The sequence below is a fragment of the Alligator mississippiensis genome, chromosome 1, assembly GCF_030867095.1.
Source record: "Alligator mississippiensis isolate rAllMis1 chromosome 1, rAllMis1, whole genome shotgun sequence".
Lineage (NCBI taxonomy): Eukaryota > Metazoa > Chordata > Crocodylia > Alligatoridae > Alligator > Alligator mississippiensis.
Genome location: NC_081824.1, coordinates 345652308 through 345668345, shown reverse-complemented (window position 1 = coordinate 345668345; position 16038 = coordinate 345652308). Strand labels below are relative to the sequence as shown.

Genomic DNA, 16038 nt, shown 5'->3' with positions numbered 1-16038 from the left:
CTTTTAAAATTTGCCTGTGCTACTCCTTGGTTGAAATGAAACTACTCTATGAATACATTGCTTAGTTTCATCAACAGAGGTCACTGCAACACTTTTGGTCTTTTTCTAAAATTATTCTTTTTTCAGTAGATAAAATCAGTGCTCTCATCAAAATTTTATATTTATTTTTTTTAAATTAAGGTTTAAGGACTGTCCCGAAAAGATAAAGATAAGTGTAAAAAAGAATATTAATAAGAAACACTAGAATCAAAAGGAATCCCTGATCTGATTCAGAACTAAATATCATTCACATATTTTTAGGGCAGGTACTTTCTGAATCTTGATAAATAGAGGAAGTGTAAAGCCTCTCATTGGGTAGGCTTTTCATACCAAGGAAACAGAAAAGGAGAGGAAGTATTTATGAAGGACTGGCAAGAAAAATCTCATCTCAAATGGCATTTAGCAAATTTTGCCAGCAACCATAGTCTATTTTTGAATTTGTGTTTGTACATTTAAGACAAGATGTGGAAAAGTTTGAGAGCTGAGTTTGCATTATTTTCTATTTGTGATATAAAGTCACTTAGTTAGATCTCTGATACCTATATATGCATAGGTATATATACATTATATATATATGTCTGTGTATATATGTGTGTGTGTATGTATATACATATAAAAATGCACATGTGAGTATATAAAAAGTTATGTAACAAATTAGAACATAAATAAATAACTGTTAACACAAGCTACTTGGTCTGAATGTTAGCTATTTTGACTCATTAACTTTTACTATCTCACCAACTGTAGGTAATGCAGGGATGTGTGGTTAGTTCAAACTATAATACTATCTGATTCAAATAAATATTAACTTCCCCTCATGTCTACCACTGATCTATAAATAATTCTCTGAAGAGGGAAATGCTTTTCATCCCTTGTACTTATGTTCATGGCAACAACTCCTGTCATTTTCAAATGAGATGGTAAAAATTTTTGGTGCAAAAAAAAAAAATAGTTTTATTCAATCTTTTCTCATTTTGTTCACATATATACCAGGGGAACACATCCTAATCCATTATCTTCCCATGGAATTATGAAAGGGGTATAGGAAGAAAAATGTTTTTCTTCCTGAGCAAGCATATGCTCATATTGAAATTGTATCGGAGAAAGGTGGTGTAGCTCATCCTGACATAGCAATAGTTTAACTTGTGAAAACATCCCTACAAAGCTGTCACATTTGAACATACTGGCAAATTAAGGTTGCAATTACAACCTTAAAAGAATGTGAAGTGCACTGTACGTTCTTGCCACATCACATTGTATCATGCAAGTATGTTGCTCTAAATCATCTGACATAAAACATATCTCAAATAACTCCTTGCACAACTTCTCTCCCTGTGACTCTTTCACTCCTGGCTGACCAGTGGTTCAGCTGTAACAGGAGTATTGGGAAACTAACTCAGTCCTACCTCACCCATGCCTGACTGGCCGGAAGAATGATCACAAGAAGTAAAAGATACAGGTTCAAACCCCATGAGGAACCAGGTCTTTCACTTCCTGTGCAAGTGCCTTAACCACTAGGCATTTGAGCAAAATACCCCACCTTACTCTGAAGTCAATGCTGCCACCTGTTGGTTAGGTGCATTGGTTCAAGAAGGTATTTCCCTTAGTCAACAGGATCAGACTGACTCCCAAGATAATGAAGCTATACTCCTCACTGGGTACATCTACACATGCCCACCACAGCACAGTTGTTACTGCACCATCATTTAGTACTTGGTTTAGGAGCTACCTCACTATTAGGGCTGTGCAAAGCTTCAGCAGCCGTTTCATTTCAGAGGTGTTTCGGCCCGTTTCGGTGCCTGAAACACCGAATCCAAAATGAAACGGAAGGCTCTGAAACATCTCTGAAATGAAACAAAACCACCCAAAAATGTTTCAGAAAATGTTGGCATTTCAGTGCTGGGCTTGCAGGGAAACAGAAACTAGGAAGAGGGAGGGAAAAGAGGTGGGGAAAGACTGTTCTGATATTGACTGTGTAGGTGGCCAGCAATCTGTCCCCGAGGTCCCTTCCAATCCCAGTGCTCTGGGGGAGGAACGGCAGCCTGCTGTCATCCCACATGCAAATCTAGGGGCCTGCGCCCCCTGGGAGGAGTCTGGCACAGCCCTGCAGCTCTCTCAGAGGGCACAGGCTCCACGATCTACACACTGCCACTACCAGCAAGTGATACGAGTTTTGCTTTGAACAGTTTGAGGTGCAGGTTCGCAGAAACCTCTGCACATATCTCCTTGAAACTCTGCAGAATCCATGCCCTCAGAAGGGACTACCATCCCTGTAATTTTCATCTGAATCAGGCAACAAATGACAAAGTTATAGGCATTTTAGTGATTCCCCATTCTGGCCTATGGCCAAATCGACAAAACTGCATCGGAACTCCAAAATAGATGTGGCCGAATTGAAATGGACCAGTGACCTGAAACACCGAAATGAATCACTGTCCCTCCTAAATGGCCAAATCCAAAACTGAATCAAAACACAGCTGTTTTGCACAGCCCTACCCACTATAGTTCATCGCTATGGCAATGTAGCTGCAAAAAATAAACTGCGTCGTCCCAATGGCACACAATTATTTTTAGCAGCTACATTGCTCTAGCAACGCACTATAGTAAGGTAGCTCATCGTTACAGTGACAGTGTCAGCGCCACAGTTTGTGCCTACTAACACTATGTCACTGTAGTGATGAGCTATGTCATCACAGTGCATCGCTATGGCAATGTAGCATCATGTGTAGCCGTGCCCACTGAGCTGAACAGGATCTGGGTCTACAAGCAGAATGTGAAAGCCTTGTGATTCTGCAAAACAGAATAAGAGCTGACTCCAGAGACTCATAGAAAGAATGAGAGTGCTCTGTACTGCCCTCATGGAATAGGGACTATTCCCCGAGCTAATTGCATACTTTTGAGACCTCTGGTACACAGAACATAATCTAGACCTAGATGTTTACATCCATTCCAATGAGTTCACAATGTTATTTCCATTCAAGTTCTTCCACTTTTTGGCCTGGAGAATTAGTGGGTCACTTTCTGTGCATTCATTTGTTTCTCTGAGGAAGTTTCAGTCACCTGAATGCCTTAAGGGAGAAAAAGTAGAACAGGGGCCGGGGGGCCAGGTTCTATTTCTGTGACCTGTGCAAGCTGCGTGTTCTCTTTCAAAGGTGAAGAAATATGAACACATAAGGTACTAACATTTGCCTAAATCACAAGTGTGCTATGATTCTAAATTGCCTTACACACACATGCACGCACGTACACACACACACACACACACACACACTTGTGTATTGCTCTAAGGATATGAAAAGGTAAGCCTGCATTCAACAAGCAAGAATTTTTCATAATTTCTGGTTTCATGTATAGGTTCTTTTTCTCCCCAGAGTAACCACCTATTGAAAGCCTTTTGTGAGGGAAACTTTACTTTTAGGAAAGGCAGAAACTGAATTGGCTAGAGATTAACTGCTTTTATTCCAAAATAAGAGCCCTTTTATTTCAACAGTGAAACAGTGATGCATGCTTATTATCAGGGATCCTGGTTTTCTTTGATAAAAAAATTCCCCAATTTTCAGATTTAAAAAAGTAACCGAAAATCCACATTTTTCTGTAATTAAAATATATGTGTACACACACACACACACACATATATATATATATATATACACACACACACATAAAATAAAATCATGGGAAAATGTGGATTTTCGGTTACATTTTTTAATCCAAAAATTGGGGACATTTGTTAATCGGAGAAAACCAGGATCCCTGCTTATTATTCTTCATTTGACATTGTTGTAAAGCCAAGATAAAACAATCGGCGTTTGATCCCATATATGCTGATGCCCCTGGAATTAGTAGCTGATGTACAATAACCTTACAGCTGATATAGGCCAAACAAGTTTTACATTAGTGTCATATTCAGTAGAATCATATAATAATCGAAAACCCTAAATATCTACCAAATGAGCAGACTTGTGTCTACAAATGAGTTCTTCCAAATGAGTTGGTGAATAATACCTGTTCCTTCAGTTCACTGTGATCACAAGAACTGAGCCAAGTGCTCCCACAAAAAGAGAGATCTAGGCTGCAAATCATGGTCTCAATTTTTTTTTTCAGTCTGGGATTCCTTTTTTTTTAAGATGGAAAGAACAAGTAATGGGAACTGAAATTGCTCCAGCAGAAGAGATGAACTAAGAGTAAACAAGAACTAATATTGATTTTTGAAATTTTACACCAGTGAAACCACAGCTTAAGTGAGTTTCACTTGCAATCAAGATTGAGAAAGGTTCTCAAAAGAAAACAAACAAACTGGCCATTTTAGCATTATACATTTCCAGTCCCTTTCACTGGGCCAGGCTATTACTCATGCTAACCTGACACCCTTGATTTTTAAAGTTCTTATGAATAGTGTGGTTGACAACAAAAAAGGCCATTTCATTGCCCAAGGGCGGGTGGAGCGGGGGAGGGAGGCATAAAGAGAAATAATCCCCTTTACATCTGTTAATTAAAGAGCCCTATGTAAGTATGCAGAAAATTGGAATGACATAAACATTAAGTGAGAAAACATTCAACAGAAAGAATTTTGAAGTCCGATATAAGAAAGTTGTCAACTCTTGTAATTTTATAAAAAGTCTTGCAATAATTTGTGCTTTTGTTTAAAGCCCCAGCTCTTGAAACCATAAAAATTATGTGATGATAATAATCTTAAAAGAAAAACTTAGTTTGTTTCCCTTCTGGTATCAGGGAAAAGCTTGAAAACATGAACTCTAAAATGCTACAAGCCAGAAAGCAAAGAAAAAAAACTCAACTTTTATTATTTAACTTGTATGATTTCTTTGGCTGATTTGTGTTTCTTAGTATGTAGGACTGTAAGTCTCCCATATTAATTGAGTTTTCTTTTCCCTAAAATGTGTCATGGACCTTAAAGTTTATCCAGGTCATCCTAGAAAAAGATAAAGAGGTTTTAACAATAAGGGTAACATTCACTCCTGTGTAGATCCAGGACACAGATGTATATTCCTCTACATCCCTATTCACTTCCAAACCATATGGCATTTGTTAAAGGAAGTATAATAGCTGGTTACATCAAGTATACCATTTTCTCATTTTTAACATTTTCATTATGTACACTATGGGGTATAAAAGCCTTCAAGGTATTTCATTGGGATGTTCTGCTTCAAAATTAATAACAATACATTGTACTATTTAATCCCAGTAGGAAATTTTAGAGGAACACAGAACTTCAATGAGAAAATACCAGGACAGATCCTGTTTTGTTTCATAATGCTCCATTATACATTTCTGTTCTAAGCCTGGCCATGGTGGTTTGGCTAGAAATGTAAGAGTTTGAGGAGTTTTTTTCATTCTTATATTTTAGCACAGGATAAAACCTATCCTACATAGACCTAGAGGACCAGATTTTTTAAAGGTGTTCAGCTCCTGTTTCATCCATGGGAACTCTTTTGAAAATCTTGAAAATTTCATGGATAAAATGATGGGGTTTTTTCTGTCATTAATAATATGTTTAAAGAATATGAACAGTGGCTTTTTCATAGAGTTCATAGACATTAGGGGCTGGAAGGGACCTCACAAGATCGAATCCAGCCCCCCTGCCATAGGCAGGAAGTCCGCTGGCTGGGATCAAATGATCCCAGCAAGATAAGCAACCAAATGCCTTTTGAATGAATCCTGAGTAGGTGCTTGCACCAACTCTGGGGGACACTCAGACTATATTTCCAGCCTAAATCTGCTTTCCAGAAGTTTGTAGCTGTTAGTCCTTGTTATCCCTTGAGGTGCTCTGGTGAACAGGCATTCCCCCAGATCCTGGTGCACCCCCCTTATGTACTTATAGGCTGCCACTAAGTCCCCCCCTGAGCCTTCTTTTCTTCAGGCTGAAGAGTCCCATGTCCCTCAGCCTCTCCTTGCAAGGCTTGCTTTCTTGGCCTTTAATCATGCAGGTGGCTCTCCTTTGGACTCTCTCAAGCTTATCCACCTCTATCCTGAAGTGAGGGGCCAAAAACTCGACGCAGTACTTCAGCTGAAGCCTCACTAAGGCTGAATAAAGCGGGAGGATGACGTCCCTGGTTTTGCTTGAGATGCATCAGTGGATACATGCCAGAGTTTGTTTTGCTTTGCTAGCTATGGCATCGCACTCATGGCTCATGTTCATCTTGTGGTCAATCAAGACCCCCCACACGTCTGTAAGTATGATGCTGATTTTTCCTCCCATGGTAGAGCACTCTGCACTTCTCTATGTTGAAAACCATCAGGCTTTGGTCTGCCCACCCTGTGGGTATGTCCAGGTCTGCCTGTATCCCCAGCCTGTCCTCCAGTGTGACTGCCTTCCCCCACAGGAATGTGGACCTGCTATGGCATGCCTAGGTACACCAGAACCTGTTTTGCTTGCTGTAGATTCCACTCTCAGCCCTAGAGCATAAACAAGGCCACAGGTACAAACACTAGACTCTCCATATTGATTTGAATCTTCTAATGTCCCATCTTTGATTTAGTTTATTCTCCAGGTCTCCGCATCTAAAGTGTCTCACTTTTCTCATTTCTTCCCATATTACATCTCAAAGATTCCCCTCTATGAACATAACTGAAACTTTTGTCCAAGATTTCTCCATCTTGTATAGTGACTACAACAATCTACATCTCTCTAGCCTTCTTACCCAGCTTATATTTAGTCAGAATGCTGCTGTGTAGATCATCATCTTGGCTCATCATTCAACCACATCACCCTTGTCTTTGCATTCCTTCACTAGATCCTCCTACACCACTGTATCAAACACAAACTGCTTGTCCTTGCTTTTAAGGTCCTTCACCAGAAAATGGGTGGTGAAGGACCCTAGCTCTACCCAAATAGCATCTGTTGTTGTAGTATCAAAACATGAACCCACTACGCAAGCTATTATACAAGTGATTATGCATTCCATTATTATTATTATCAATGTAGAAGAGACCTTGACTCAGCCTGGACTTCATAATACTAATCTTGATTGTTCCTTTGCAATGATGGAGCTTACTAAAACTAATCCACAGAAATGCTGTACTGTCTTCCTTCAGAACTATCCCCTACTGCAATGACTTCAACAGCCTTGAGAAGGGAGGCAATAGGTGTATTGTGGCAGATGCTTATGCAAATCAGTATCATCTCCTTGTTACCCATGTTCTCCTGCCTGCATTCATTTCCTGTTTCTTGTCTTATCCAGTTGGCAAATTCATTTCAGTAAGTACTGTCACTTTATTATGTTTGCATTTGCCTTGGACAATAGCTGTGGACATGTTGCTACATCAACAACAGTAATTATTAATAACATTAAAAGTATTATGTTTGTAGATTATAGGCCTTGTTATGCTCACTGCCTTTCCCCCATTATGATTTTTTCATTGCTATTAATAATGAGGTTCCTTTGTTTAGCTTTGAATTTTCACCCCACCAATTGCTTATTAAAACAACATGATAAATATAGTCCACTCAGCATTTTCATCCATCTACACATTCCTTCCCTGGTACTCTTCCCTCTTCTACCATCTTCTGCCTCATGGGAATAGTCATAATTCCCTAAACCTTCCCTTCCTTTCTGTCCAGATTTTTAGATAACACTTCTTTACCTTCTCAGCTTCAATATCTGTACTATTTTTACTTGCTTATAGTTAATCCTCTATCAGAATAGTTTGATTTTTCATAAATCTACAATGTACCACTCCTGCCCATGTGGGGGAAAAAAACAGCCTAACTTTACAGTTATTGGCAAACATTTGTTATGGGCAGCCACAGTATTACGTTTTGGTTAAGGGCCAACTAAGCCATTAACTGCAGCTAATGGTGTAGAAGGAAAACTTCCTCCCATGCTATTTTCTAATTGCTAGGCAAGCAAGCCAAAATACATATACCTGCAAGATTAACATCACATCCTCAGCTGCTGAAAACTGATGGAGCTCCACTGACCACTACAATGGTATGCCCATTTACAGCAGATGGGGAATATGGCCTGCTGATTTCTGGAACAAGGAAAGCATAGAAATAAAGAAAAAGAATGAGATTTGTGTCAGGTCATGTGTCAATTGTATGCATATTATAAAAAGACTAGGGAAGAAAATCAGATAGGCCTAGAAAAGAGGCTGGAACAAGAGGCTGATGTGTACCCAGCATGTGACGCTGGCACCCCATTCACTTTCATCACCCTGCCCAATTCTTGTCTTAAACTCCATAGGGAAGCCATCATGAAACTTTCTGAAGGGAGAAATGTTGCAGAAGCAATTCAGGGTGTAGAGAGAGAGAACCTGTGAATTGCTTCAAGCACCTTTGAAACACTTTAAAAAGACAGCTGTATGTGGCCTTTGAAATGTTCCAAAAGTGGCTGAAGAGCTCCAAAACAGCACATCTTGAAATAAGGTACTAGTATGAAGAATTTTACTTCTTTATATGTCTGCACAGGGACTGGGGATCCATAGTTCCTTGAGAATCGCACAGTACTTTGCTCCCCCCACCCTTTGTGGGGGGCAGAGGGACAGTGGGATGGACAGTATGGCAACTGCCAAACTGTCCAGCTGTGGGGTCCCACTTCTGGATCCAACTCTTGGGTCCTGCTTGCTTTGGCACTTGAAGCACTTCTGGATCCCTACTAGGACCCTATACCATCTTCACCCCCCTGCCCCTACATGCACCTGCTATCCCCCCCTCACCAGAGGGGCACTGCTGGCACTAGTGCCAGACTCTCCAGCCCCAGTCCCCTCAATGTCTGCTTCAGAGAGAGAGGAAGATGAGAGGTTTGGGAGATTTGGACTGGAGAGCTGGACTTCTGGCAGCAAGAGACCAGGGAGCCTCTGCCACTACCAAAGACTCCTCCACCCAGACATTGCCCCTCTCTGCCTGCAACCACACCCCTGCTGCCATTCCTCCTCCAGCGCTGAAGACATTCCCTGCTCTTCCCTCTCCCCCTAACAGTTTGCTCCCCTCCCCACCCTTTGCAGGGAGTGGGAATAAAACCACAGGTTCTCCAGCCTCCTGTATTGCCTCCTGGCTGGAAAGCCATTCCTATGTCTGCATTAAGCTATTTTGAGGTGCTCCATCTGGGATTGTTCATAAGTCCTGCAGCTGAAACTATACATTTTTTAAACTTTTCCAAAAAGAAAACATTTCAAAAGTTACTTCTGTCTGCACTCTCACTGTGGCTTTTCCCCCCACCACCCCCCAATATTTAATATTCTCTCAAACCCTTTTCCTTGATTCTATCTTGCAGATTTCTCTCCCAAAAAAAGAGTACTCATGAAATTTCAGTCATCCTTCATTTCCCTGTCAGTCCCCTGAACTTTCTCTTCACTGTTCCAGTCAGAGTCCTAGGGAACTCCAACCTGCCATATCTAACTAGTCAATGAGCTGTGTTGACACCAGTCCCTCCTGACTCAGGGACCAGATAGTCTTCAACCCCATACCAAACTTCTCAATGGACCTGCATTGATGAAGGCTATATGGGAGGAGAATATAATCCTAAAAGAAGTCTGAAATGGTGGTTACATTGCACCACAAATTAAGAAAATATCAGATGACTGTACAAAGAGATTTGATGATATGCCAGTTTAATTTACCATAAAGTTTGGATTTGGACCCAAACTGTTGTAAAGTATAGAGATTTTTTTGATCTAGGTTTTTTACTTTAGCCAATTTTTAATAATTACATAAAATTATTCCACCTTTTCCCCCAAGCCTTTAAAGGGACACATATGACACTGCATGTCTCCCCTACCTCATCTAACAAGAGTGGAGCCAGAGACATTCTTAAATGCCTAGTCTTCTGCTCTCAGACTTGTTCTACCTGAAAGAAGTCCACATTGAGATGAGCAGTCCCAGACCAGAGGCTGCAAGGACAGGTACCAGTATGTCATTAGATTGGCTTCTTAAAACCTATACACACACCAGTGGAACAAGATCCATGACAAAAGTAAAGGGGGCTTCAGTAGCCCATGTGATAGCAAAGCATGTCTTGATTGCAGTATATTTTTTTTCCCTGAGATGGAAAGACTTTATTCGTTTGTATTTTCATAGTTTCATAGATGTTTCATTTAGTGGCATATACTGGAGACTCTACATTAGGGCTGTGTGAAGTGTCAGTAGCCAATTCGATTTGGAGGAGATTCAGCCCGATTTGGTGGCCAAATCTCCAAATCGAATTGGGAGACTAATTAAAAGGCCTGAATCAAATTGGAAACCTCCAAATTGATTCGGAAAAGATTCAGTGCCGCTTTGGATATTCGGCCATAGACTAAACAGGCAGCAGTCCTCACCATGCTGGACAGGACACAGCTGCCTTCAGCTGGTAAGTCTGTTGTGGTGGGCAGAGGGGGAGGGAAGGGGCGTGGGAAGGGGCAGATCAACACTCCCACAGCGAGGGAGGGATTAGGGCTGAAGCTGGGACTGGAGCTGGGACCTAGGCTGGGGCAGGTGCCACCCAGGGAGGGGTTGGGCGGCTCTTGCCGCTGTTCCTGCTGCCAGTCTGGGAGCACATGGAGCAGGGGCATGTGGCCCAGGATCTGCACAGGGCAAGGGGGGCCAGGGCTGTGCTGGACAGAAGGTGAAATGCGCTGGTAGTGAGGGCTATGCCCCCCCTGCAGCTCACCCAGCTAGCTTTGCCCCAGCTGGGCGAGCAGCAGCAGGACATGCAGGGGGTTGAGGCATGGGCCTCCAGATTGGGGCTTATTCAGAGGCAGCACCGAGGCAGTGGGGGGCATAGCCCCTGCTCCCAGTGCCTCCAGCCTTTTGTCTGGTGCAGCCCCACTCTGCCCACCCTGCACAGATCCTGGGGCACATGCCCCCGCCCCATGCCCTCCCAGACCAGTGGCAGGAGCAGCAGTGAGAGCTGCCAGACAAGCCACCACACAAGCAGCTCCCAGACCAGTAGTGCACAGCAGCATGAACTGCCCCACGCTCTCCCTGGGCAGCACTTGTCCCAGCCCCAATCCCTCTCTCGCTGTGGGGGCATTGATCTGCACCTTCCCCCACCATGCCCTTTCCCTCCCCACTCCACCCACCGCAACAGACTTACCAGATTTCCAGCATCAAGGACTGCTGCCTGTTTAGTCTATGGCCAAATCTCCAAAGCGGTGCCGAATCTTTGGATCCGATTCAGCTGAATCAAATTGGTACAGTGATTTGAATCACCAAATTGAATTGCTGTCCCTCCAAATCAGCTGAATCCGAAGTGAATATTTGCTGCTTCACACAGGCCTACTCTACATATGTTTTTACTTTATCAAAGAGGTGTCTGGAACTGAAAGAGCCCCCACACAAAAGCTGTTGGCTTTTGAGGCCAATAAAATTCACCAATAGACTTTTGACACATCAAGGGTATTTGGACTTTCCCCTCTTTTCGTCAGCTAGGGCATTGAGTAAGCATTATTTAACTGGTAAATCTCAAGAAGTGAATTGTCCTAGTTGGTGTCAGCTCCTGAACAATTGGACTATACCATTCATTGGACATTCCCCGGCCACACCTAACTGGAGCAGCCTCTGCACCTTCCTTCTCACAGTGCCTTTTAAATGTTCCAGGACCTGGGAGTACCCTTTCTGGAGAGGGCAACCTAATTTTAGGTGAATGCAAAGTTCAATAAGGAACAAAAGCAAGGTCTTGTCCCTTCTTGGCAACCTTGCGCTGATAGATTTGGAGCTGAACATTTTTATTATACTATTGGTCTTAGGCCTGCTGCACAGCTTTGAGGTTTTCCTATGCATATGCCCTCACCAAATCCAGCCTCTGCCAGAACTCAGGACATATTGAACCACACTCTGTATTTTTATGCCCTGTACCTGCCATGATCCATAGAGAAGATACACTAACCCTCAAGGCTGTTTCTCATAAAGTAACTTGAGTAAGGTAAAACATGTCAATGACTGGGGAGGGCCTTCCAGATAGCAGACAGCAGATAAAAGTAACAACTTGTCCTAACTCCAGGGTTCCTCACAAGGCTGGCACTTGGAGGTCTTTGAATAGCTGCCAAGACCTCACAATCCAATTGTCCCTCCAAAATTTATTTTCGGAGGCAAATTGTTTTAACCAGGCTGGATACTTGATGGCAGTGGACCTACTCAATATCTTACCTGATGGTAGTAATATGACAGAATTACTCCAGAGTCACTAACTCTGGTGGTTCCTTGGAAATTGGCAACAGAAATCGGTGGCAATTGATAGCTATGGTAAGCCGAGTCTTTAGTAGGGGCTGCAAGAGTACCACTGAGCAGGGAAGGCTGGGGCATTGCAGAAGGAACTGGTGGCCCACAAGGGCACCTGGGTTGCAAGCAACCTTTTGTTGTTCTCAGAGGTTGCTTAACCCTGTTCTATCAGATGTAAGACAAACTGCTGCTGTTCCTCACGCTGCTCTTTTGTAACCAGTGCTGCTGGTATTATAAATGCTGCTACAGCTGCTGCTGTAGCTGCTGCCACTGTTACAGCTGTAGTTTACCCAGACACTTTAGCAGGGCTTCAGGATTTTTCCAGATAGTGGCTGATTTATGCTTGCATTCTCCAGCTTGAGTAACAAGAGTTGGATACTCTCTAGTTTTGTTTACAGATACTCTTTAGCCAGAATTATTTTTGGATAGAAAGAACTGTAGTCCAAAATCAATACCCTTTTGCTCTTTTGACTCCAGGAAGAGGAAAAAATAGTTACTCTCCCCCACACCAAAATCCCAATGCCAGCGTCAGCCTAGTTATTTCAGCAGCATAGACACACACATCATAGACAGACTGCTTGCTTGCCTGCCTTCTCCCTCCCTGGGAGTTCTTAAACCTTCTAACTGAAACCCCAAGCAAACTAGTAGATCCTTATGACCTGACAATAGGCCTGGCTCATGAAAAGCAACAGGTCTAGCTGCACCCTGGGTCTCCCAAGCACCTTGCCCAAGAAAAATTCTTAACCAGAGATATACAAGCAGCTGGGCTCCTAGAGCATCAGCAGCACATGAAGGCGGCAGCAACCTTCCAGCTGCTGATGGAATGATGCACAGCTGTTATTTTTGCACAAGAGCAGCTGCTATTTTTGGTCCCAGATTGCCCTTAGTTACACTATTGCTCTTGAGCACTGAAATCACTTAAATCACATCAGAGTCAATGGAATTGCTCATACTCAAAAATAAACACAGCAGGGCCCCAGTATAGCATAGGTATATGATATGTGATACCAGTTATATATCATATACCAAATATGCTACACCAATTGCCAGCAATAGAATTACATGCATCTATATATTTATTGTAAATTAAGTTAAGAGCTACCATTCTACTATTTCAGTGTTTCAGGAAAACAGTTTTGATCAGAGTACTCAAGCACTTCAACCTGCTTAGAACTTCTTAGTATCTTCCTTCAGTGCTTGTATCAGATCTAGTTCAAAAGTCCCAAGATGAAAACTGCAATTACAGTTCTGATGAGAACTTCTTTACTTTCGCCGTTGGGCTTTGTGGAAATGTATATCTCTCTTCTCTGTTGCCCTTTTGACTGATTGTCTTGATGCTGCTGCTGCTGCTTCCTCCTCCTCATCTGACTCATATCGCCGCATTACTGCTGTACCAAACTGGGGTTTTGGCATTAAAGCTGGTCTTCTTATTGTGGCTGATTGATCCAACTTGCTTGAACTTCCTGTTTGAGCCGTAAAGTCTGATGGTTCAGCTCTTCTGTTTAACTGTGCCATGGGAATTATTTCCTTATGCTGTTGCTTTGACTCAAGTGACCTCAATCGGCGCTGGGAACTGAACATGGCAGAGACCACATGATCAGAGTCACTGCCATAATCACCTGGACAGTAAGACAAGAGAGATTCATGTTATAGAAAATATACAACTATATTTTATTACTGATGACAATTAAACAAGCCACATTCAGTGTTCCAGGGTGTTACTTTAAAAAGCCCGCAGTTTGCAATATTACAACTGCAGCATTTAGTGCAACTCTTTAAAATAACCTAAATAGTATTACTATGATGGACAATTAAAAAAAATTACCTACAGTTCTTTGAGGAAAATAAAATGATTTTATGTTAACTAAAGCTTTGTGTATTGTTCATTGCTCAGCTCTTGAATCTTGATGAATGAGCCCCTTCTGCACAACACTGCTATGGAAGTTTTTCCATGGGGCAGGGCCTACAGCATTAGACCGCATGTGAAAAAGGAAGTTTCCAACCCCACCAGGGACCAAGTTGGCTTAAAGGTCATCTATTATTAACATGACAAACAAACTAGTTCTACCTGAAATCAGAGGTTTGGCTTCAGGGCCTTTTGATTAACCTGGATGCATCAGAGACAAGCCTTTTACTTTCGGGACTGAATTCAGGATTGACTAATCTTACTGAAGATACAACCTTTGGCACCCAAGTATTTCAAAGGTCATGGTGCAAAACTGTTGCCTATACATAGCTACAACTGGCTGTCTTTTTCACAGAACCAACTCTCTGCTTGCATTAATAACATGTCATCCAAAGTCTGAGTGTGTAAATGGGTTAGCCATACAAGTAATCACATGAATAACTGGTGCCTCCTGAATCTGGCAGGGCACCTGCAGAAGCCACCACCGGTGGTGACCCTGTCAGGGGGGGCACCAGCCCTAACGACAGCATCAGTGTCGGTCGTCGGGGGGGAGGGGGCACTGGCCCTGTTGGGGGGGGGGGCACGTGCACCCCCATGCATCCCGTATCAGTCGCCTATGATTAATCATAAAAATACAGCTACAGCCACATGTTATCATTGTGTGAGAATGTCACAAATTTGTGTGTTATGGACTCACATCAGTCTGTATTGAAATTATGGGACTTTGGCCAATTGCATGTGTAAGAGAAGGATTCTAGGGTATACACAGGCACCTGACTTCCCCTAGCTGCAAAGTAGAAGATGAAAGCTTGGGAGGAGAAATCAGGGAAGTACCTGGTGCTGGTAGAAGGCAGTGGTGGGTGCCATATAAATGCCATAGAAAAGCAGATAAATGTGCATGATGTAAGCCAGTTCTGAATTCCTAGAGGATATACAATTGTAACTGTAAAATTTATTAAACAGTTTTTCTGCATCTCCAGAGAGGTAGGCAAAGTAAACTGTATATGTTACCTGTAAAGACATCACTTCTTGTTTTTCGTCTAACTGGATGACTGGAGCCATGTGGTAAAGAAAAGTAATGCAAATGTTTGGTGCTAGCCTGTATATAAAGAAAGAAAAAAATACATTTATCTGTTCAAGGGGGAGGCAGAAGTAGAGCCAGTTCAACAGACAACATGTGCCAGAATGTTTCCTCTGAATATTCAAAATTCCTCCTGAGGAAATGGGGTACAGTTCCCAAGGAACACGCTAGACTTAATTCAGTGGAAAAGCTAGGTGTTGGAGAGCAAGATAATTGCAAGAATAGCATCTATTAGGACAGTGCAAGCACAAGGCAGTGATGGGCTGCTTTTTACTGCTTTTTCTCAATCACATGCCTTCCACACACTTGAAATCACATTTACAGGCAAACAATTGGGACCAGTGTCTAGACCTTGGTCAATAGCAAGACTCCTACTGATTTAAAGAGCTGTGAATCAAGGTCTTAGAGTGTATGTTATATTTGCAAAAGGAATCAGAACTTGTGAGTAGAAGTAATATCTTTTATTAGACCAACTAGATTTTTGCAAAAAAAATTGTTTAATATAGTTGGTCTAATAAAAAATATCATCTCTAACATGAGTTCTGATTCCTTTTGCCTCTAGACCAATACAGCTACAACCTGGATACCTGTTACACTTGCGTGCACTTGTGTACACAAAGTGAGGATCTTGTCACATATTACCCTTAGGACAGATTTAATTTAGATTGTAGTAAGCATTACTACATGTTAAAAAGTTTTCTGAACATGCACATGATAATGCTTACTATGATCTAAATCAGGGGTATCAAAGATTCAGACAACTACCAAGATCTGGCCCATGGAGCCACATCATGTGGCTTCCACCGCTGGCTCTACACAGAGCCAAATTGAGACAACCCCCTCCCACCTCCCACT

The 16038-nt window shown here is 42.2% G+C and overlaps 1 protein-coding gene across 1 annotated transcript in view; it reads right to left on the bottom strand.

The window, feature by feature from the left end:
* Positions 1-13254: 13254 nt before the first annotated feature.
* SLC9A4 (solute carrier family 9 member A4) overlaps positions 13255-16038 on the bottom strand; it is a 39238-nt gene continuing 36454 nt past the window's right edge. Inside the window, exons 11-12 of the mRNA XM_019484924.2 lie at positions 15114-15201; positions 13255-13815 (exon numbers count right to left, since the gene is read on the bottom strand). Of these exons, the coding sequence (XP_019340469.2) occupies positions 13460-13815; positions 15114-15201 (444 nt within the window). The 3' untranslated portion in view covers positions 13255-13459. The remainder of the gene's footprint in view (positions 13816-15113; positions 15202-16038) is intronic.